At 38.9% G+C, this 23,099-nt stretch overlaps 1 protein-coding gene across 1 annotated transcript; it reads left to right on the top strand.

Annotated features, from left to right (window-relative positions):
- The first annotated feature begins 1,291 nt into the window (after positions 1–1,291).
- Positions 1,292–22,130, top strand: dnai3 (dynein axonemal intermediate chain 3). Its single transcript, XM_061034818.1, has 22 exons — positions 1,292–1,352; positions 4,139–4,323; positions 4,811–4,915; positions 5,402–5,530; positions 5,634–5,833; positions 6,067–6,183; positions 6,524–6,720; positions 7,837–7,955; positions 8,641–8,730; positions 9,013–9,102; positions 10,601–10,720; positions 11,695–11,768; positions 12,877–13,030; positions 13,383–13,467; positions 15,608–15,729; positions 15,988–16,048; positions 16,625–16,755; positions 16,858–17,068; positions 17,964–18,055; positions 18,389–18,505; positions 19,393–19,527; positions 21,914–22,130. Exons 1-21 carry the CDS (start codon positions 1,292–1,294, stop codon positions 19,525–19,527), a joined length of 2,595 nt encoding a protein of 864 aa, XP_060890801.1. The 3' UTR covers positions 21,914–22,130.
- Positions 22,131–23,099: the final 969 nt, after the last annotated feature.

Genomic DNA, 23,099 nt, shown 5'->3' with positions numbered 1-23,099 from the left:
TTAACGCTTTTAGTTGGACTTCCTTATTGTTTTTGGACGAAGAGGAGCAAGTACGATGTAAATAAGAAACTTTAGCTAGAGCTGCTAGCCTACGTTCCTTAAACATTATTGGTAACACTAGTTTAGCTTCTTTTTGACAGTCTATGGTTTAGCTAGTTAGCAGGTTAATGATAGTGTTGTGATCTATGGTTGTGATTTTAGCTTTCAAAATAAACTGTAGGTGACAGCTTGTCCGGTGCAGATAAATTGTGTAAAGCCTCGGTCTAGATGTTTAGTTTAGTTTAATTTTATTTAATTTTATTTAATTTTATTTAATTTTTGTTTTATTTTATTTTATTTTATTTTATTTTATTTTATTTTATTACACCTCTGGCTACTTTCGCATATAGAAAGTGCAGTTTTGCTACATTTTTACATCTATCTATTTATAGCTTGTAAGCTTTTTACACTTTTATTTATTTATTAACTTACCTGGTAGTTTGTAAAGTACTCTGAAAAGTAGTAAAAAAATAATAATAACAAATAAAGCGAACACCGAAAAATAACAACAACACAAAACTGCTGCTCAACCTTTATTTCTTCAGTGATACATACAAGTCTAAGTGGGGCAAACTTCCTGAGTTGTAATTATTAATTTGAATCTTTAGGCAAGGTATATACGACCACTGCAATTATGTAAACCAAAAAATCTTTAGGCAAGGGACTTCAGTCTTTACTAACAGTATATCTCAAATTAGTTCAAACTTCTTAAGAAAGAAAAAGTATATTAAAAAAGAATAATATTTTGATTTTTAAAAAAAGGCAATCATATGAAGGCCTTTAAAAAAGGTAAGACATAATATGTTATAGCATAATTGTAGATTATATTCTCTTACCTGAACATTATCATGATGTTCTTATCCTCTGAATCCTGTTATTTTTGCCAACTTCTTCCTCTTTGAGTATGCTTAACCTTTGGCACATTGAACTACATAATATGATTTTATGACGGCATATTTTTAGATATAAATTCAATTAAGATGGGTTTTTATCATATTCTATTAACCTTTACAAGACAAGGCAAAATTGGCAATTCTCTTATCCTCCACAAGATGTCGCCACTTGCATTGGTAAAGACTGTTGGGCACTATTGCTTTTCTCCTGCAGTTTGCATAAACAGAATGGGGAAGGTTGATAACACAAATGTATAATGTAGTTGTTTTGTGAGGAGAAATGTCACACCATAAGTTGTTTTGGAGAATCTGAAATAAACGATGTTCTTCTCATCAGTGGAATAATCCTGAGAGCAAATATGCCACCAAAGACACCAGCAAGTGCAAAAAGCAGTGCAGGCAATAAAGGGAAAAGCAAAGGTGAGTGTCCAGATACTTTTTGGTGTTAATGTGAAAATAAATGCATGTTTATAAATGAAGGATCAAATAAAGAGACACTGCAAATAAAACTAATTGTTACTTTCTGCTCAGGTAAAAAGGCTGATTCTCCTGAACCTTCGGAAAAGACTAGTAAGAGAACATTTTACACAATTTCGGAAATGTACCCATATTCATTTAGGATGAAGATGGCAGTAAAGTATGGCTTTTTGTTATTTTGGATCTTATCTTTAAGAGAAAATGATAATTAAAGCTTCACATTTAGTATATTGACTTAAGATTGCTGGTAGAGTCCATTTACAATCCGTTACATCATTTATTTTCTATGGCATGGTCCTTTAAAAAAGCTGAATACCATTTATTATCATTTATAATCAATTATTTTCTTGGCTAAAGTAGGACAGCTTAATCACAAGTAACTGTAACTTTGAAGTAGGGATGCAACAAGCATGACTGAAACTGATCATCAGAGATGTCTTTGAAGAGATGGAGAGATGAAATGCATTCGTCTGATGAGATCTTGAGTGTAAAGTTGCATAGCCTCTGGGCATGCTTTCTGCTCAACTGGTGCAGTCCCAATTGTCATGTTCTGGTTTACTGTCAATGTGCTTTTGGTCAAATGCAGGTCACCAACATCCCCTATACATTAGGTTATTGGCTCCAGTGGGAGTTAAAAGTACGGGTTTTAAGAGTCAAAACTGGTTTCCCCTCCCCCATTCATTGATCATAATCTTTACCTGACCCTAAAAATAACCCAAAACACAAATTTTGTGAATGAACAATAAATGAACACATATTTTGTGTCTGTTTGAGAGCTGGCATTGAATGCATGTTATCTGTATTCCTGTATTGATGTCTCAAGGACATGAGAGTCATAGGTAAACCTATAGGCTAATAATTGCTTTTTGTCAAGGCCTAAATTTGTAACTAGTATAAACAGAAATAAAAATAGTATTTTACTACAGTATTCATGGAAATATAAAAAGCCTTCAGTGGAGTATGCTACAGGAAAGAGGCCAGACAAATTTAAAATATCTCTTCAGCGCAGTCTGCAAGAGCAGTTTAATTACATTCTTTAGGTTTATGGAACATTGCACATCACACTCTCTTTGTCTCTCAAGCAAATATTTCCCATGAATAAAAATGCCAAAGTTGACACTCAACTGTGTGAAATGAGGGGTGTGAGTTTCCACTACAATGATTTGGCGTGAGGCCTAAGTGGTGCGAGTGGGGAAGGTTGACACACCCAGCTGGGAAGTGGTTACTTAAGCTGTACTTAAGCATTCCAGCGTCCCCTCAGCAACCTTGTGGAAAGACTTTGAAGAGAGAGACCTCAAGCAGGATGAAAACTATCATTATGCTGGGCCCTGTTTACTGTAGGGTTCCCTGGACGGAGCCTATAGCCTTGATGAGGACACTGTAGATATTGTTTATGTGGGGATTTATGCAGCTCTGTAGTTTTATATAGTAACAATACTGGAAAGATGTCTGTAACTGAACATTTGATGTCTTGAATTCATGCATTATTGATCAGCCTGTATACTTGAAAATACAGCAGCATTATCCATCTTGGCTTTTCACAAGGACTGCATTTCATTCAGTGATATAGTGGGGTGGTCCACCCAGTAGGGAGGGGCAGGTGAAGGATCAGAGGTGCTGTTCTGTGTTTGATCCCGAAAAGAAGGGACACAAATCTGTGTCAAAGTCCGTAAGCAATGGTGACTTTAGCTTGTGTGCATTGTGTGAATGTCATCTGAAAAGGGAGCTTATGGCTCTTAGTTGTGGTATCTACACATTCCCTTTCATCATGTTTGCATCTCTGTTTTCAGCACTGTTTCATATATTACCGCTTGCTGCAGCGAGGTCCTGTATTTCTTTCAGTCTTGTTTACTGATATCCCTTTACAGGAGTTTGAATAACGTTGTTCTCCAACTGTTTCTTACCAGATAAATATAGTTTAGAAACTGTATTTTAGTTTTAGTTTTTTCCTGCCTGATTTAAGATTGTCATGGAGCTTTGCCTTAAGGGACATTATAATGTTTGGCATTTTCAGTAGGGTTAAGGTTATAATAATAATAATATACACTTGTTGTGGCTACCCCTGATGTTTGGAAAATAAATACAAAGAAGAGGCTTCTTTAATGCCTCTATGCTGTACAAAAACATAAGAAAGTGCCCTCCAGAGCAAAAAAATGTGATGACAAGTTCTGAAGGGTGGTCTTCCTGTGGGAAGAGGCAATACAGTGCCACAAAGGCTGACTTATGCTAGTACGTATATTTTATTTGTTTTTGACATAGTACATCTTTACTGTTAATTCGGCTTCAGCTGTGGCTCAGTGTTAGAGTCGGTCGTCTCTCAATCGAAAGGTTTGCTGTTCAATCCCAAGTTTCTGCAGACCACTTGGGCTATTTACATTGCAACCTCTACCTTCAGTGTTTACTGTGAAAGTTCTTTGAGTTATCAAAAGACTCGAAAATAACTATATAAATTCAAGCCATTTATAATTTTTTGTAAACATCATGCTGACTCCTCTGTCCTCCAATAATGACAAAGACCAATAACATAATCTTTAGAGGTTTTTTCTGTTTTGATATACCAAGGAGTTGCTTTGCTGAAACACCAGTAGATTTCGAGAACAGTCTGTTATTTATTATCTGATGTTTTTATTTGCTACGAAGTTGATGGTTCAAGTCCAGATTTTAAATATTTAATCCCCTCTGTCTGCCAACTTTCTTGCCTGTATTGATCGTGTCCTCTCTCCCAAAAGGTCACCCTGACGATATTTTCCCCATGGTCCTGACATCAGCCACCCAGAAGCTCTTTGGATGCCTTGCTGATGAGGACGTCACAGGGGAAAGCCCTTACAAGCTTCTGAAAAAAGACGATATCATACAGGACATTAAGACAAGAGCAGCAGTGTCCGATTTCAGCCCTGTGAAGCAGACTGTGCTGGTGAGCTGATCTATTGTCATACAGATCAGACAATACCCCCAAAGACACTGTGATGATACACAGACCCAAAGTTAAAGGCTGTGGGAACAGACCTGTTTAACCTAGTTCATTCTCTGTCTTTGATCTAGATTCAAATAACAGTTACCACCACTCTTAACGTTGTATGCTTTCATACGACTTCTACTACACTTCATTACTCTAATGAGACCAGAGAGCGCCCTCTGGGATCCATACAGACTCATCTGTTCTTTGATGATAAGTCTGTGGTTGTCTGTCTTTCTCTACCTTTCTAAACCTCAAACCATCAGCCTTCATATCTGAAATCCACATCTTACTGCATCATTAACTATCAAAACCAAATCACTGATGAATAAATGATACTTGTGGTTTCCCAAATCAACTCAAAGTCACCACAGTAATTATTCTAAAGAAACTTTGCCATGGAATTCACTGACTGCCATTTATTCTCAAGTCTTTTATCTGACAGGACTTCCCAGAGGATGAGATCTTGCTGGTTTTTGACAGGGACTTCACCTATGACCAGTGCTTCTACCTGGCTCTGACACCAGAAGCCAAGAAGAGAATACTCAATGTAAGCAGGCGACAGCCTCTTGTTATGGTACCACGATTTGTTATTTATTTTTAGAATTGCTCCTGTTCTAACCATTGCCCTGACCACTACTTAGAGTTTGATCAGTTCTGAATTTTTCCAAAAAAGCATTTTCTAGTTATCAACATAAATGTCAAAGCATGAAAATATTAGCACCAGAGGCAGATCCATATTTTCTTTCATTTGATTTAGGTTAACACGTATTTAGGCAGAAATGTGTTATACATTTTGCGCTCCTTTATCACAAAGAGTCATGGCTAATACTTTTGGAATGCTTTTTTAGCGAGTACCGGTATATTTTAACCTGCCAAATAAAAATAAAAACAAACTATGCCCTTATCTACCTGTAGATCCAATACTTTATGGAAAGCGTGTCAGTGTGGGAAGATTTCTGGTTTGAATACAAACCATTTTAAGGAGTTTCCTATTCTTTAAACTTTACATCGTGTTATTCACTCTTTGCTGCAGCCTCCAGAGCCTGAGACGCCAGAAGTGTTGGAGAATGAAGTCAATAAAACCCCAGAACCAAGGAAATGGATACCTCAAGGCAGTGAGCAGGAAGTAGAGAAAGAATCAGTTAAAGAGACCAGAGAAAAGGTACTTAAGTGTTTGAAATCAAATTAGAGATCCATAACTCATTTATTCTTTTCTCATCTTCACTTCAATTATACCTTTCAAATCTGTCTTTTTTTGTCCTCAGCTGTGTTTCAAGTGCTCCATAGTGAGGAGGAAGTTTGGTGCGCCAGTCTGTTTTTCAGACCGCAATGCTGCAGATGCAAAGGATGCCTTCTTAGAGTGTCCTTCCTATAAAGATAGCAGATTCAGTATCAAGCAGATGCAGAGGGACTGCGGAATACAGGCTGTTCCCAAGCTGTGTAGCAGCAGTGCTCAGACACAGTGGTATGCCAAGTGAATTAGTGCACATGAAATTGATTTGTTCTGCAGGTGGGGAAGCACTCACAGGTTTGGCTTACACCTGCCAAACTTGTGAAAAGCTGCATTTGATATTTGATATTAGCAGTCACAAACTAGAATTCTACCATGCTATTTGTTCTCGGTTTTATGCTTTAACTGTAACTCCAATCCCACAAATGTACAAATGTATTGTTTAATTAATTGTTTCCACTTTACAGGAAGGTTCTGAACAATAACTCTACCCAATACATGCCAAGAGAGCAAAGTGATGAAGAAAGACAGAGTATCCTTAAGAGTAAGAGTCTGAAGAACTTTCTCAACTCAGTGACTCCAAGGTAAAAGTGTTAGTCAGTGCAAACCCATACATTACTGTATCAACCTCATGGTAGTGAAACACATCAGGTATTGCCACTGTTTGGCATTAGATAGATATGATAATGTTTTAGAATAGTTTTAGGTTACTGATGAAAACCTAACCTCCCCATTGTGTTCTAAACTGTGTTTTACTTTAATTTACAGCCAATAAAAGAAACATTGTAATCTTTCACTTTCACACACACCCCAATATCCATGTACAATAATAGAGAAGAGAACATCTTGAGTATTATGTGACTCATATATAAAAGTTTGGCTCATATTCATTTTACCTGACATTACTGTGTTTTATGTCTGCAGGGTTTTGCACGCACTTCAGCAGACAGAGATCATGAACGTGTTCATCGATGACTGGAAGGCTCTGGGTGCAGGAAATGACGACAGTGATTTTTTTGGGCAGGTTTCCGAAGGTCTGATGCTTTTTAGGGCCTTATCAGACCAGACGCACACAAAGAACAAGAAAATCAGCTGCGTTAACTGGCATCCTACCATCTACGGTAAAGTACAAATTTACAGTCAGGGCACTGGTAAAAGTTTTCTGTCAGTTCTTTATTTTAAAAAGAAATCCATTATTTAGATCAGATTACTGAAGTAAGTATATATTAAAGGTAATTTAAATGTCAGTCAGTTTAAGTCAATAATGATACCTTGTGTGACATGGGGGAGGCGAAGTGTTTAACAGATTGTTGTTTTAAATTTCTGCAACAGCAGAATGTTAAATGTTCACAAGCATAGTTTCATAGAATCTCAATGTCACTGACAAGTATCTGTATCAAGAGGTGTGATGAGCAGTTTCTATAAAACATGGTTTCTAATAGAACTGGGGGCCATTAAGTGAATATGCAGGGGAATTTCAGAGTCCAGTTGCTCATGCTCACAGTCTACAGGCCAGAACATTTACATGACATTCACATGACTGAACCTGATTGATGAAAGACATCTTAAAATGTATACACCTTTGTGCTGTTACATAATTTATGTTGGTTAAAAACAACACTGTTTTTTATAGTACAAAATAGAATGATGGATCAGAATAGCTTGTTTTTGTAATTTGAAATCCCCTGAGATAATAGAGCTCCAGCGGTAACGATAGCAACAACAGGATAAGTTTGTCTGCTGTTAATTTGATATCCTACAATCATTTGGCATCTGTGTCTTTGTAATATGAGTTAAGTGTAGTAAGTTCCTAATGGAAGCTGATGATATGCAAGCCAGGTTTCTCCAATGGGTCTGGATGATGAGGTGACATTACAAACATTATCCGCCGAATACATGTTAACTAGTCCACGTAAGCTAGCAAGCTAAAATTAGCTAACCACCCCAAATAAAGGGGCCTCCATACTTTGAATTCCCTGCTCATGCTGGACCTAATGTACCTCACAGTCGGTAGGGTTCTCTTTCTCTTCCGTATATTTAATTTGTTTTTCAAAGATAGTTCTAGCAGAATACAAACATCAGTGTGAATGTACATTATTTAAAGGGATATCAAAGTGTAGCCATTAAATTCAACCAGTTAAGAAGTAGGACGAGTAAAAAAAGACTCTGCCAACATGTTTACTCTCTGCTGCTTTGTATTTGATGCATTGCAGGGTGATGTGTTTTTCATTTGATAGGTATCATAGCTGTGGCTTTGACAGAGAAAAAGAAGGAGCAGTTGAATGAGTCCACAAAAGTTGATGTCAGACCTTCACTCATTATCTTCTACAGTTTCTCAGACACCAGTGGTCCCCAGGTATGAAACATCTATGAGTGCTACTCTCCCAGGTATGGTGGGGAGTGTCTAGTCACTTTGCTCTCTCTCTCATTCTTTTCTTACTCGTCTATTCTCTGCATTCTAGTCCTGTATTTCTTTGAGACGTAGTTGGAAAACATGGATTTGCTTAGTGCTGTCATTCAAAGCCATAATTTGCTTTTGCAGAATTTGAGTGGCTCTATTGATTTGACCCATGCTCCCAATCAATGAAACTGCACTGCTAAATCACTCATAAGTAATATGAGTTCTGTATGACGTATCTGTTCACTGGAGCATGTGTCATGCTCTGTTTCACTGTCTCCTGGAGCAAAAATGATCAAATGGCAAAGAGTTACTTTGTGAAGGAAAAGAGACATAGTGGAAATAAATGCTGTTTAAACTGTGTGACAAGGAGAATGTTGTAGCTTAATCTTTAAAACTCTGACAGATTTAAATACTTTTTGGGAAAATGACTTCTCAGTAATATCATCATGCTCCTCCTGGATCTTTCCCCCCTTACTTCTGATAAAATAAGATCCAGTTTTGTGGACTATAAGCTAAACTTTGTATGGAGAGTATAGAAAAAATAAATACTCTGGAAGACAAGTATCCAATACCAAGGAATGTCTACTTTGAAATATAATATTTCTCTGCTGTTTATGTGGGTTTTCTGTGTTTTTTGCAGTTGCTGCTGGAGTGCCCAGATGACATTTTTGCCTTTCAGTTCTGCCCCTCTGATCCAAATATTGTTGTTGGCGGCTGCATAAATGGCCAGGTGCTGACTTTAAACTCTGCTTTTGATGACTAGTCAGCCTTATACTAACGTTTGTGCCTCAGCCTTACCCCTTTGATAACAGGGAAAGTAGGAATTATCCTATAACCCTCATTTATGTTGTCACATCCTGTATGTTTCTCATGTATTGTTTCTGTTCCCATTCTGTTTTTAATCAGCGTTAATTTAAATATGTATTGGGAGTTTTTTCACACATTGAATTCTATTTGAACTCAGCTCAGGTGTTGATCTTTGGTTACTGATATTGTGTTGCTGTTGTCTCAGGTTGTGTTGTGGGACATTTCTGCTCACGTCACACACTTACAGGGAACTCAGGCTGGCGGTAAAAAGTCCTCCATCAACCCTGACACATTCGTAAGTACCCATATCCTATCTCTACTGTGCATATTGTTGATACAATAATACATGGTGTTCTGTATCCGTGCTAGGGTTTTACATGTGGTATCAGTTACTTTAGCTCTTTGGCTGGCGATGATGTCACTTTGGTTTATTCAAGTATGGGTCGTCAGTTTATCAAAGCTCGCTGCACGTTTGCTGTAAACGACAGGCTGCACTCATCTGTGGTGCTGTATGACAGAGAGAGATGATGATACGTTCTCTCCTCCTCCTCACCCATTCATTAGATGAGAATGCAGTGGTCTAATGGTCCTTTTCAAGCCAGCCACAGCTGTCAAAACTAGTTCCATAAACACACTAATGCCACAAGTAAATCTCAAAGCAAGTTTATATCGTTACACGACCCCACTACTGCGGAACAGAAGCAGCTTGTAAACACCCTGCTGAAGAGATCAACTGAATAAGAAACCCATCACAAGAACATAAAGTTCAAAGAGGGGTTATTTTTTGACTTAACTTCTTGGTTCACAAATATGTTCATGGCATAACTGCCCTGTTGACTTTGTATTATGAACATAAATAAAGAAAAGCGTGGAGAGGACAGAGGTAATGATACGTGACAACAAACAGGGCCCGGATTTAAACCCACAGCACAGCAAGAACATTAAATCTACCGTAGCTTATTATGACACCAGCACCAAATATACAACCAGGTCTGTTCCCTTAAAGCCTGACCTCCCCTGACATCTTCCTCTCAGCGGCTGTATTTAAACAGACACATATACCCCCCCTATCTATTGTCCGGCCCCTATTTGCTATCTGTATTTATTGCCTCAACAGTATAACAGCTGTCTCCATCCCTGTCCTCACTACTTCCTACTCTTTTGCGTTCCCCTCTCCAACGATCATACCTCCCTCTATTCTCTCTCTTTCCTTGTTTGCTTTTCATTCCCCAGAGTCAACAGCATCAGCACACAGCTCCAGCTGTTACACATACACTCCATCTTCCACCAGATAACACACAAGCAAATCCGATCACTGCCCTCCCTTGTGTTTGCGGTGTAAACAATAGCGCTTGTATCTGCTAAAAGGCTTTATTTCCATATTGAGTACTAAACCTGCACCTGTTGCTCACTTATCAGATAAAGGAAGAATTAAAAAGGCTTGCTTGATGTACAAAGCCATTTTACAATGAACGCTGCAGAAGTCCTGATTTTGTTATTTTTGAGTTTTATTATTTTAGTAATTCAGGCATAACCCATTCTACTTTTGGACCCCCTTAAAAATGAGATAATGCTTCTCAAGGGGCTATCCTTTAATACATTCAAATTTAAAGACCTTTGTGGTTGATGGCCACAGAGTTACTCAGAGTTTTTTTCTGTTGGACTTTTCATATATTTTAAATGCAGACGTATTTGCAATATTTCAGGTAATGACTGAAACAAATTCCTGAACTTAAATTGAGATGGTAGAGCTCACTGTACACGCTCTGTCTTTGTCCCTGATCTTCTACCAGGACCTGGATGACAACAAAGAAAAGAAGACTCCTGCTGTGTGCTACTGTGCAGTGTCTTCCATAGAGAGCAGCCTTAAAGCACCAATTACTGATGTCCAGTGGCTGCCACCAACATTTGAGGTATGCAGAGCTGAGGGGCAGAGATTTTGGAAGGAATCTTACGTCAAGTAATCAGAATGCTGATCATGTAGAGAGTTATTTCTCCACAACTTCTATCAGGAGTGCATCGGGTAGATGTGGGAACATTTTACAACCATGTTGATCACTATTTCCCCCTTCATCTCTATTTATTAAAAGTGTTTAACAGTATGTGACTGCACAGCATGAGTGCACTGTATACCGGTAAGTGCCTTTTTTTTCAAGTTATTATTAACTCCAATATAAAAAAAATAAAGCATAGTTTCCAACAAACCGGAGTAACCAGAGTAAAATTTAAGCTTCCAAAGACTTAAAGGGTTGAGTTTTCGTTTTGCTCTAATAATTTATACCTATATTTTTTTACTTTGAGTTTAAATCCAATCATTGTTCTTACCGAAGATTAAGGATTACCGTAGTTAATAACAGGAAAGTAGTTAGGGCAGAGAAAAGGCTATGACAGATTTCAACACATGGTGGGTATGATGACAGGAATACCTAGAATTAACAGGCCGGTTTGAAAGGAGGACACTAGAGGAAAATGTTCTAAATAGTTCTTTATTTACAACATTGATGTTGTTCAGTTTGAAACAAGGTACACATGATGCAATCATAACTGTAAGAGATAATGCTTTAAGCCATAAAATAGTGAATATGCTAATAAGGAAATATAAAGTCACACAGATCCAATACACTGTTACTGTCAACTGAACCATATTCTGTGTTATGAAACAATGAATATATCACATTTCTGGTTTCCTGTTGGTGTGTATCCCTCGGGTCTATAAAGCCAGTTGTTATCAATCATCTCCAACAACTAGCACTCATCTGGATTAGTGAAATAAGGCAATCAACAAAGTGCACCACGTAAGCTCATAAACCCCCAAGTGTCTTCAGGAACCTTATTGTTTACAACACTCTCTTTCTCTCTCTCTCTCTCTCTCTCTCTCTCTCTTTAGGTGACCAGGACAGGCTTAGCCGTAGAGAACAAGAGTAACCTCTCTGTTCAGGTTGTCACCTGCTCCCCTGAAGGGTAGGAAGAAACTGTTCAGTTTAATAGTTAGCTCATTACAAAGTGATATGACAGAGTTTGTCTTGAGATGTCTGCACGTTTGTTCATAAGCCCGCTGATGTGATGCTTCATATTGTGGTCCACTGCCAGATGCAAACATCAGTCTTCAGTGTCTCTCACTTCGCTCTGTTGTTAACATCCCCCAACTTTTTACATTCTGTCTGTCTGTTGAAATCAGTTCAATCAGCTGCTGCTTCTATTGAAGTATTACTTTTATATAAGCATTATCTGCTAGTGTGTGTATGGGTGTCCTGTCTGATGGCTTTTAGTACCTGACCCCCAAAAAATACTCTGTTAAAAGTTAAAGGCATATGTTTAACATTTAGCCAAGTTAAAGAAATTACTTAGCAAGGTTCATTTTAGAATAATGCAATATTCACCAGTGGGTTAAAACCTTTGATAAATAAGTGGCTATCAAGCTAGAAGGGAGGGAAGGGTTGAACTGAATTTGTTAACTAGGTACCGCCAATGAAGATGCACCCTATTTTTTCTTTACCTATAATGATCCTTTGTTGTATTATTATTCTGAACTTCTACAATAAGTTGTAACTAAAGGTATTTAATTCATGCAAAAACCTTAAAATTTTTCTTATTTACTTGAGTTATTGTCCTTGGATGCCTGTGTAAGTACAAATGTGACACTCAAAATCCAGCATCTATAAGTGCACTGAGGTTCTGCATGGATTTACAGCATCAATTGAAACCAACGTGTCATTCTTGTGCAGAACAAAATGTACAGTCGGATATTTAGAAGCTATGCAGTCAACAAGGGAACAGTGTTTGCAGCCTTAGTACAGTCCCCACATGACTCTGTTTTTCATTCTGGATTCCCCAAAATAGTCCTTGTTAGCATGATTCACAGACAGACATGTCAGTGAGTTCACAGGCCTGATACGTGTGAATGTCTATCACAAGACGTTGCAGAGTTGTTAATGAAGTACATTTATTTCTGCATCTGTGAGAATGTCTTAACACACCAGCTTGTGATTTTCAGTTTAAATTGGTCTGTTTCTGTTTTTTTCAGTTTAAGTTTGTATTTATTTGTATCTTTCTCCCTTTTCTTTCAAAGTTCTATAATGTTCTGGGATGTGCGAGCAACAAAACTGTCGAGACATTCAGCATCAGGCAAGAAGCAGAAAGCCGATCAGAAGAGCCAGATGGCCCCCTTCAGTGTCCCTGATACCTTCAAACACCTGGATCAGACATGGAAACCTTTGTTCAGGGTACTGAGAGACTGCAGCTGAAACCAAAATACAACTTGAAATAAATAATACTTAAAAAGATGATTTACAAAATGATGTTCCCTTCTGCTCTCAAGGGGAAAGGGAACTTTAAAATGTTCATGTATTAATCACTTGGATTATCCTGGTTGTATTGTAACATAAAACATTAGCTGCAGAAAACTTTATATGTACGTTCTTTATTTCATAAATATGGCTCATTCAAAGGTTGTTAGTTTAATGTTGCGTTAGCATCATATTTGATTTAGTTTTAAGTAATGTTCAGTCTCTGTCAGCTCCTTGTGTGTCAAAATGTGCCTTCTTCTCTTCTGTGTGTCTGATTTCTCTGCTAAAGATCGATACCAGTGGAGAATATGCTCCTTTGAAGTTCAGCCTCGAACACTACACCTGTTATGAGAATAATACAGGTGTGACCACAGGTAAGAGACTTTACCCTTGAGGCTGCCTAGCATTGTATGTGTCTGTCTGTTGCACCCAATCTCCATTTTTCCTACATTCAGACACACAAATGAGCATCACTTGGTTTTATCGTCTTACTCGCCCAACAATCAAATATCGAAATAAAGAATCAAACTGTCTTAAAGTAACAAATCCAAAGTAATGTCACAGGTTTACATCGTTTAAATAATGCGCTGAAGCTCATATGTAAAGTGCTGATTTCCCCCGTTTCAAACAATCACTGATGATAGAAATGTGAAGGTAAACAAGCCATAGGTGTGAAAGCTGTCAAAAGTACAAACAATTAAGATGGCAGACCTAGAGAAACTGATTTACATTATTATTATTATTAATAATTAAAAGACGTACATCTGTGAGGAATAACAACTCTTTAATTCTCTGTGATTTAAGCCAAATATTTATTTATTCATCTTTGTCAGGGATCCACTACATCTCCTACAGTTCTCCTCACATCTTTGTGAGATTCTTCTCCTTTTTTTACCATCTTTATCTCTGAAACTTGAAATATTGTCCTCCTCCCCCAGCTCAACAATTAGGGCCCTAGCACAGACAGCAGTGTGACGACTCTTAATGCTACTGAAAGCATGATTAATTTTTGCTAATAGTTTTTTTTTTTTTTGTTTTTTTTACCACTGGCGTCAACTAGTCATATTAAAATGTTTCTGACTGCAGGGCTGTGATTGGAGGGATGTTGAACTCATCAATTCCGCTTTGCGTGGTTGAGCACAGGGCAGGGTTCACCCGGCCCCTCTGGGACTCTCATTTTCTGTCTCGCTCTGCTCTCCTCCGGTTTCATAGCACTTTATTAAGTGATACTTCCAAAACAAGGCCCTCATAGTTGCAGAGCATTAACCTTGCTGACTGTCAGCTCTTTGCAATATGCCGCTTAGGCTCCTCCAGGGCCAGAGGATGATCGTGTGTGTTCTGGCTGGTCAAGAAGAGACCTGTCTTTGTCTGGTTGAAGGTCTGCCACCATAAACACAGCTTTAGTGGCTGGAGGTTGTTCTATTAAAATGTTCACTAACTAAGGCAATAAATCTGCTGCTTTTTTTCAGCAGCCCTCAGGCAGTGTGTTATTAAAGTTTGAATTAACCCTTGTGGGATGTCCACTTGAGAAGTTTGACTCATATTGATTTGGTCTACACAATGCTTTTCTCCTTGCTCTGCATTCATCCTTCTCTAATGTGTCCTCTGACATTTCATTAAAAAAGATCCACTTTGTCCCAAAACATTACCAAATGATTTTCAACATATTTTTGTGAGCAACCCCTTGAGGGGATTAGGCAACCGCTAAGCAGCAGAGAAAGATGGTGAAAGTGAAGCCGTATCATCTGTCTCGTATCTTTACACACATCTTAACCGAGGGAAAGTGGATTTGGAAGATGTGTGATTGGGTAATCGGATCTGACCTTCAGGAGCTAATCTAACAGAGTGAAGCTGAGACTTGATTGGGAGCGGCCGGCTGATAAGGGGGTGTGAACAGACAGTCCTGTACTGTCCCTGACAGACAGTTGAGCTTTTGTGATGGAAAAGGGCTCTTCCATCACTACCAGTATACGGCCTATCTCAACCCTCCCACCCTTCTCCCTTACTCCCACCCTTCTCCCTTACTCCCCCCCACCCTACCACCCCTTCTTGCCACAAACCTCAATCTCACCTCCACCCTCTAACTTTCCCACTCCCCTCGTATCCCCTCTTACCAACCCATTCACCTCAGATGTACTCCTCCCCACCCTGCCTTCTCTTTTGTCCTTCTGCTGTCTGCTTCATGGTCAGATTACAGAGCAGGCTGCACATATGTCACCTTTCTATCTCCCTTAACTTCTTACTTAACATTAATAGTATGTTATGTTATGTTATGTGTGTTTTCCTTAGGTTAGGATATATGTTTGGGGATTTCGTTCTAAAAAAAAATACCCCAAATAGTTTTGTTAAAGCCAGGCATGAGCTGAGTCAATGTTTTATTTCGCATAAGGAAAACTTTTCCCTGAAGAGATTCTTTGTCTTCCTGTTTGACTGTCTAAAAAAGTGTTCAACTTTTAATTCTACCATATTTTCTCTATTACATCTTCACCCCTTTTTTTCTTTCCCTGAGAGAAGAAGGTAATGAAAATGATGACAGCTCAGAGATCATCCCAGACTACAGCCAGCTCAGAGTGCCTTCAGCTAAAACACTTAAAACACTGGAGGATGTCAACACCAAGCTCTATGTTGGAACAGAGGTACATATTCTCAGCATTAAAAATAAAGCAATATTTCACTTCTTTACAACTTCCATGCTCCTTTCTTCCAAATATAAATAATAAATCAAACAGAATGGCATGGTTGGGAAAATGTTGAAAACGCAGGAAAATAGATGTACTAACAGATATATCGTTCAAGTGATACTTAACCAGCACATCTTAGATGTTTCTTTAACATCACTATATAAATTCAATCAGGCTTATTCAATGTTTCTATATCTATAATTTTACTCTCAGGATGGGGAGATTGTTTACGCAGACTGGAAACTGGGAAAAGACGACTCTGGACGGCTAAACAGTGAGTAACAAATCATGTTAGCTTCCAAGCAGACCAAAGTGTTTAGGAGTTTTATTGAATGCACAACAGTCATAGCATCCTGTAAGTCTGGATCCATAGAAGCCATTGACCGAAACTGAATACGTGATAAATAATAAGTTATAATGTGTAGTATTAGTGCTTTGTTGTGGCAGCCATGTTATCACCTCTACTACGGTAATTAATACCTTAATACTTCAAATAATAGCTGGTGCTTTTATTTTCTTCAGTCTATAAAATGACCCTGCCTTTATTTGGGATAGGCCTTTAATCATTTTCTAAACAAAACTCATGCACAGCAAAGACTGGAAATGTACACCAAAAATAACATTTAACTGAGAGAATCTGCTTTGCAAGAATATTTAATATTGTGAATATTTAAAAGAGACTTGGCCTTTAATTAGGATGGGCTTTTATTTGAAGTTTTACAGTAAATCATTTGACAGCGACATAGACTGTAAACTGTTTCTTATGTTTTGCATTTCCTGTTGATTCTGAAGAGGTAAATTGCTGTAAAATAACAGCACACTCCCTCTTCCTGTCTCTCGTCTCTGCCAGGTGACAAACCCCTTCACTGCTCCAACATCCATCACTGGTTTGTGAACACGGTGCAGCGCTCTCCTTTCTTCAAAGACATCATCCTGACAGTGGGAGCCTGGGACTTTGCCATCTGGAGAGAGGGTGTCCTGGTAAAGTCACTTTCAACTACTAGTTCCAAATGATACTAGACCAGTTTTTTGCATTTTAAACCCAATGACTCAGTTCAACTTGTCGTAAACTACAAAATCCAGGATGGCCCCATTATCCAGTCGCCAAGCTCTGAGCAGGTGTACACTGTGGGATGCTGGTCCCTGTCCCGACCAGCTGTTTTCTTCCTTGGCAAAGAAGATGGCAGCATTGAGTTGTGGAACCTGCTGGCAAAGACCGGTGCACCTGTACAGGTCTACGCACATGTCACCAAAGCTAAGATCACCTGCATTAAGCCCTGGACCGCCACCACCTGTAAGTTCACTGCCTCTGTGGTGCCTAATTTAGAATCTATATCAATGCAGCATTACCTGTTCTACTACGCTGTATTTCTAACTTTTGTGTTACACAACTGAATCAAATATAAGAACATGTTTACCTAAATGTAAGTCTTTTGGGGCGGAGTAGCAGAGGGAATCACTCCATGATTCCCTGCCAGCCTCAACGTGATGTTTTGTTGTTGTTTTGATTAAGAGCCCCCTAATGGCTGAATTTACATACTGTGCGCTGCCAAGACCCCTAATATACCTGTTTGTCAAAACCCACTTTTAATACTCTCCTTTGATCTGTGCTGTGTGTGTGCTGCACCCTATATATATATGTGTGACCAATATACCAGTATAAAATGCTGAGACATGCACCGTCATGACAACAAGTGCAGCTCCAACCATCACCCATTGCACTCGACCTAACGGGAGTGAAAATTCACACCCGTTCATTTTGTATTGCAAGCAGTCACTTCTCTGCACTCAGTTAGCTAGATACATAGCAGTGAGGACTGGAGCCACAATCTCCTTCATTATGTCATAATCATGCACTGAAAGAAAACAGTGATATACTGCAGGTAAATACAACTTATGGAGTGCTGACTCCTAAAGTTAAGGACAATAAGTGACCTTAAATCTCGTATTGTAAGAGCTACACGACTGCATAGAAACTGCGTTTTGTGGACGTCAAACAGTTTCAACCTTTTTTCACTCTGGAAAACAGAAACAGTCTGCGTCTATTATGCTAGTTTACAACTTTTCCAGATTTTACGGTAAATTCTGACACCCTTGGTGATAAGTTCCTTTGTTGTAAGATTCCTCCAGTCATTGAGTTCATGTTGAAGTTCTTTTATTATGTTTGGTTTTGGTTTGTTTGTGTAAAGCCAAGCAGCACTTCCTGGCTGTGACTGATGACCTTGCAGTGGTCCATGTTTTCAGAATCCCAAAGACATTCTACGTTCCCTCCAGGAGCGAGGTGAGACAGTCCAACTGAATCTTCAGTACTCACTTTTGAGGAGACTTTAAGTTTTCGATTAATCGATTGTTATTTTGTATAATAATGTATAAATGGTCAATCATGACAACATGAAGTAATAAATCAAGCACTTCAATATGCCAGGTTTAACTTTTACTGTGAGTTAGTGCACCAACATGAAGCTAATAAACTGATGCAGTTCTTGACAGAACGTCAGTACAGTGGTTGAATAATTGGGAATATTGTGTTGTTATTCTTGACTTTTTTAATGGCTCCCTGATCAGTAAACATCATTGATGTTTGTGAACTGCTAATCTTCTCTTTTGTGTGCAGTATTTAAATGTGAGGAAATACTTTGAGCTGGAGGAAGACAGGCTGAAAGATTTATTGAGGAGGAAGGAGCTTTGGGCAAAAGAGAAGAAGGAAATTGAAGAACTAAAGAAGAAAATGGTGAGCTTCAGTTTCTAACTTAATAAAGAATAAACCGACTCTGTGGGGACATTGCAGCAGTCCAAGAGCTCAAACAGAGGCCCCTCCTCTTTCTCTGTATCCTCTCTTTCTCTTGGTTTTTTTCCGCCCCGTGTCTCCTCATTTATAATTCATTCACGTCATCATTTGATCCTGGTTCACTGGGTTGGGTTTCATTATTGATGGCCAGTGCATTGCAGTAGATCTATTAACTATAGACACTAATTCTGTCAGTGGCTAGAGTGAGACTGGATGAAAGTTATGAAGAAGATAAAGTTTTGTTTAGTTATCTTACATTTCTCTTCGTTTGAGGTCAAGGTTCATGTCCAACCTCTGTTGTCACGTTACAAGGACAAGAAGCCTCAGACATTAAATATAAACAGTTTTTCACACTGTCAGTGGAAAGATGTGTCTAAGCTTGTCCTTTCACATGATTGTCTGTATATATCTTTGACAATATTAAAAGTGATAATGCAAGATTAGTATTTAACAAACGGTCCTAAGAGGATCATCCTCCCTCTGGTAAGAGAATTATTAAAGATTAAATTAAGCATTAAGCATTATTTATCTGAGCACATTTGCAATTCTTTCAAGCCTTTCCAAAAGCCTGAAAAGTTTTCCACATGAAGTCAGCTTAAAATGATGGATTTTCTAGACATTTATTCTCAATATTTGCATTCATGAATGAGAAAAAAAAAAGTTAATAAGTAAGACGGCTGAGATTATAGGTTTTACAAAACCTTTCCCAGATTTGACCTCAATAATTCAGCTTTAAAGAACAGAAAGTGTCAGATCTTTTCTAAGGACAAGTTTTAGAGTATTGTTTCACTCGCTATCATATTGTTTATCATTCTTTTTTCCATCTTCAGGAGCCAGAGATGCCCAAAAAAACCCTGGAGGAGGAGGAAGAGAAGGACATTAAAGACTACAAGGAGTACCTGATGGTGGAGGAGAGCGTCCTGAAAGACCTCGGCCTTTGGCAAGATACATCCGAAAAAGAATAAGTAATCTATGTCATACAGCATTCATTTAATTGTTCAAACATTTCATACACAGAGAGACAGCGACACAAATATGCAACAGCAAAACATGACATGTTAGTTCCCCTATCATTAACTGGAAAGTCACATTACAATTCACGTATTTCACAAAATAGAAGAAGTTCACAAAATAACACAATAACACATGTAAAATAATGTGCTTTTTTGTTTGTTTGTTACTATTTATAGTAAGAGGTAACATAGAGCAGTAAACATGAATTCATCATTCAGACTGTTTCAGGGTTTGGTGTTCAGGATCAATGATGGATTTTTTTTTTATCCACTCATCTGAGATCTAATTACTGGGTAATATCATCCATTAGTGCCCTCTTCAACACGGCTCCCTGAGGATCCCCTTTGGAATATCAATGATGTGACCTTGGCAGGAAGTCACTTTATACGTCTTCATTTTCATGATGTTTATCTTTTGGTGAAAGCGCCTCTAGATTCAAGATTTTTGTAACATGCTCTTACAGATGGGCAGTGAAATGTCATATATAGTATATAAAAGAGATTTATATGGCTCATATTGTGTGATCTTAATATGAGAATGCTCTACAGAAAATACATTTAAACAGCTGGGATTTGGAGTTAGCAGATGTAGAGAAAATGTGTGAAAAAATAGTGCTCAACTTTCTGATTATTTCAAAAATGTACGCTCTGAAACACATTACTTAAGCACTGTTTCAAAGCTGCACAAATCAACATTTTCATAAAAACAATCACATCATCAACTCTGCAAGGTGAAAATAGATATTATAAGTGTAGAACCCATAGAGACGTATTATCCCTTTCTGCAGCTCCCTTCAGCTCTTTCGGTATCTATGAGCATCGCTTCCTTTTGCAGTCTGCAAATTCACTCTGTTTCAGGCTCATTGCAGACAAATTCTCCTGCAAAAGCCTCCCAAGCACAAAGTATGTCACCTCCTTGACGTAAATGGCTGGTCAAAAAAGTGCGAGACATCTTTGTAGAGGTTTATAGAACTTCAAGAGGAAATTCCCTTTAGGCAAGCTCAGACTTTTGCTTTTCTCCTTCATGAGAATAAAAAAAAGCACATCTCAGAGGTCTGGGTCCACCTCAGGTCAAGAGCAGCCCAGCAGACCTTTAGTCCCAACTGACAGCCGGTGCCCTGCTAGAAAAGAGGCTGCAGGAGCAGAGGGAGAGGGGGGGGTCGCTGCATTATACAGGGGCAGCTGTCTAATGCTGGGCTTTCACACTGTGTCTGATGTGCTTAAAAAGGAAAGAGAGAGGGTCGAGAAAAGGATGGACAACAGAAAAATAATTAGTTAAATGTTTTTTTAAGGGGGGGGGGGGGAGTAGCAGGGAAGTGGTGTAGGGTGATGAAAAAAGGACTAGCTTTCCATCAACAGAAGGGAGCCGGCTTCACTCCGGCCATGACTCATTCACGTGGACGGTCCTGTCACCGAGCCTGAGAGGGTGGGGGGTATAGTGGGGGGTGAAGAATAGGCTGCTGTGAGATGCACAGAGGCAGGCGTCCATATGGCCCCTAAAGGCACCAACAAGGCATGGGTGACAAAAAAAAGGGGGCCTCTGCTGCTCCCCGGTCGTCCCCCTCCTCAAACCTCTCTGGGAATTCTGTTTTTGCGGTCTCTATCCTCTGCGGAGCCTCTCACTTTCTCCCAGGCCAGCTCAGGAATGTGCCTTCTGCAAACCAACACACACACACACACACACACACACACACACACACACACACACACACACACACACACACACACACACAGGGGGAATGGCTTCACCCTTTCTGGTTAGTTATTATTGTGATAGCTGATGCAGAAGAATGTTGTGCAATTGAGGTTGCTTGCATGCAATGTAAACACTCGTACATGTAGTATTAAAAGTTTTAGAGCTAAATGGTTCCTGCATATGTCCATCCTCCGATGAGTCTGCTTCTATTTGGGATTTCGGCCTGTTAAAAAAAAACATTTGCCAATGTTACCTAGTGTTGCAAATTTGTGGATAAATGTTAGTAAATAATATTTAGAAGAGTAGAGCTTACACCATGTCTTTACGTAAAGTACGGTAAGTGTTCTGAAATAACTTTTGTTGAGATTTTTTCACTCAATAAATAAACTGAGTATACTAGAGGAGGAGAGTTTAGCAGGTTCAGCACTTACACTCTCTTTTGGACAATGTAAGACACCACACCAATAAACCCGTTGACCGCCCCCCTCCTGGCAGGAACGCTATTCATGATGTCGGATTTTCCTCAGTTGATTTCTTCATCTAAGCCCAAGAGATTCCTCAAACAATCTTTGAACTAAGGGGGGTGTCTGCAGTCTCGGTTTTTTTTTTTATCACCAATACTTGAATGTTTTTTTTTTTTAGGCCAAATCCTGGGAAACAATGTGAGCAGGTGCTGTGCAGGAGGAGCAGTAAATCTGGACTGGTGAATTAAGCCATTCCCCTAGCATTGTTCTGGAAGGCCCCTTAGCTGCTCCTGCTGGGGTCCACCATCCTAAAACTTCCCAACATGGGGGGACCCCTACACATTTGGCACACAGTCATTCAGCTGCAGACTGAGGGATACAAATCATACAAACACACCGTGTCACAACAGATTCCTCTTAAACAAATATTCTTCAGATATGTTTCTTATGGTCTCCCTTCCAGCTCATTTGTATCTGTTTATAAAGAAAACTTAAGAAATGCTTCTAAAATAGCGTTTCTAATTCAATCATCATCCCACTTTATCTCAAAGAAGTTGCGGAGTTGCTCAAATCCATCCCCAGTTAAATCTTCAGACCTTGTTTCATCGCTGTAAACCGCAAAGCTGTTTCTCTCTAAACTCTCTGCGAGGGCTGGTGGTACATTTCATTAGTTGACCCTTGACCTCATAACAGATCAGGTGACCAGGGCACTGCCGAGGAATGTTCCCTCTTGACTCCTTTTCATTTTCTTAATTTCAAAGCTCTCCACTGTTTGGATTCTTGTCATTTTACCAGTCCCTCTCGAAGTGTGTGTGTGTGGGTGTGTGTGTGTGTGTGGGGCCGTAAACACAGTGTTTCTTTAGTAACAGCTTATCATTACTTAAAGTTAATCTGTAACTCAAACTGAGATTCACTGAAAAAACAAAAACAAAACTCCGGTGACTGACAGAGCTCCGCCTTGCCTTTGCATGCTTGACAACATTTTCTTGCGCTGTGAATCATACATCCAACGTGAGTTAATGGTTTCATCAAAATCGTCTTAAACAACACTACAGACATGTGAGCAGCTCTGCGAGGTCGAACGTCTGCACAGCACTGCGCTCATGATCAACAAGAAGACGCTCACATGCTGAATGTACACATTGAATGTACGCATAAGTACAAAGTTTAAGATGCTCATGTTGTGCAAATATTTGGTAAGCAACCACCAAATATAGGTCAAATTGAAATGCCAATCACAGATCACAGAAGAAGTCACCAAGAAGGGGGAGCATACATGTTTGTACTAAAATGTATGACCATGCGTAAGTGGCTTACAGACTTTGCAGGATCGTTTGCCAATAATGTTCTTCATCAATAATAAG

Source organism: Labrus mixtus, chromosome 3 (assembly GCF_963584025.1).
Source record: "Labrus mixtus chromosome 3, fLabMix1.1, whole genome shotgun sequence".
NCBI lineage: Eukaryota > Metazoa > Chordata > Actinopteri > Labriformes > Labridae > Labrus > Labrus mixtus.
This window is presented reverse-complemented; position numbering and strand designations above follow the sequence as displayed.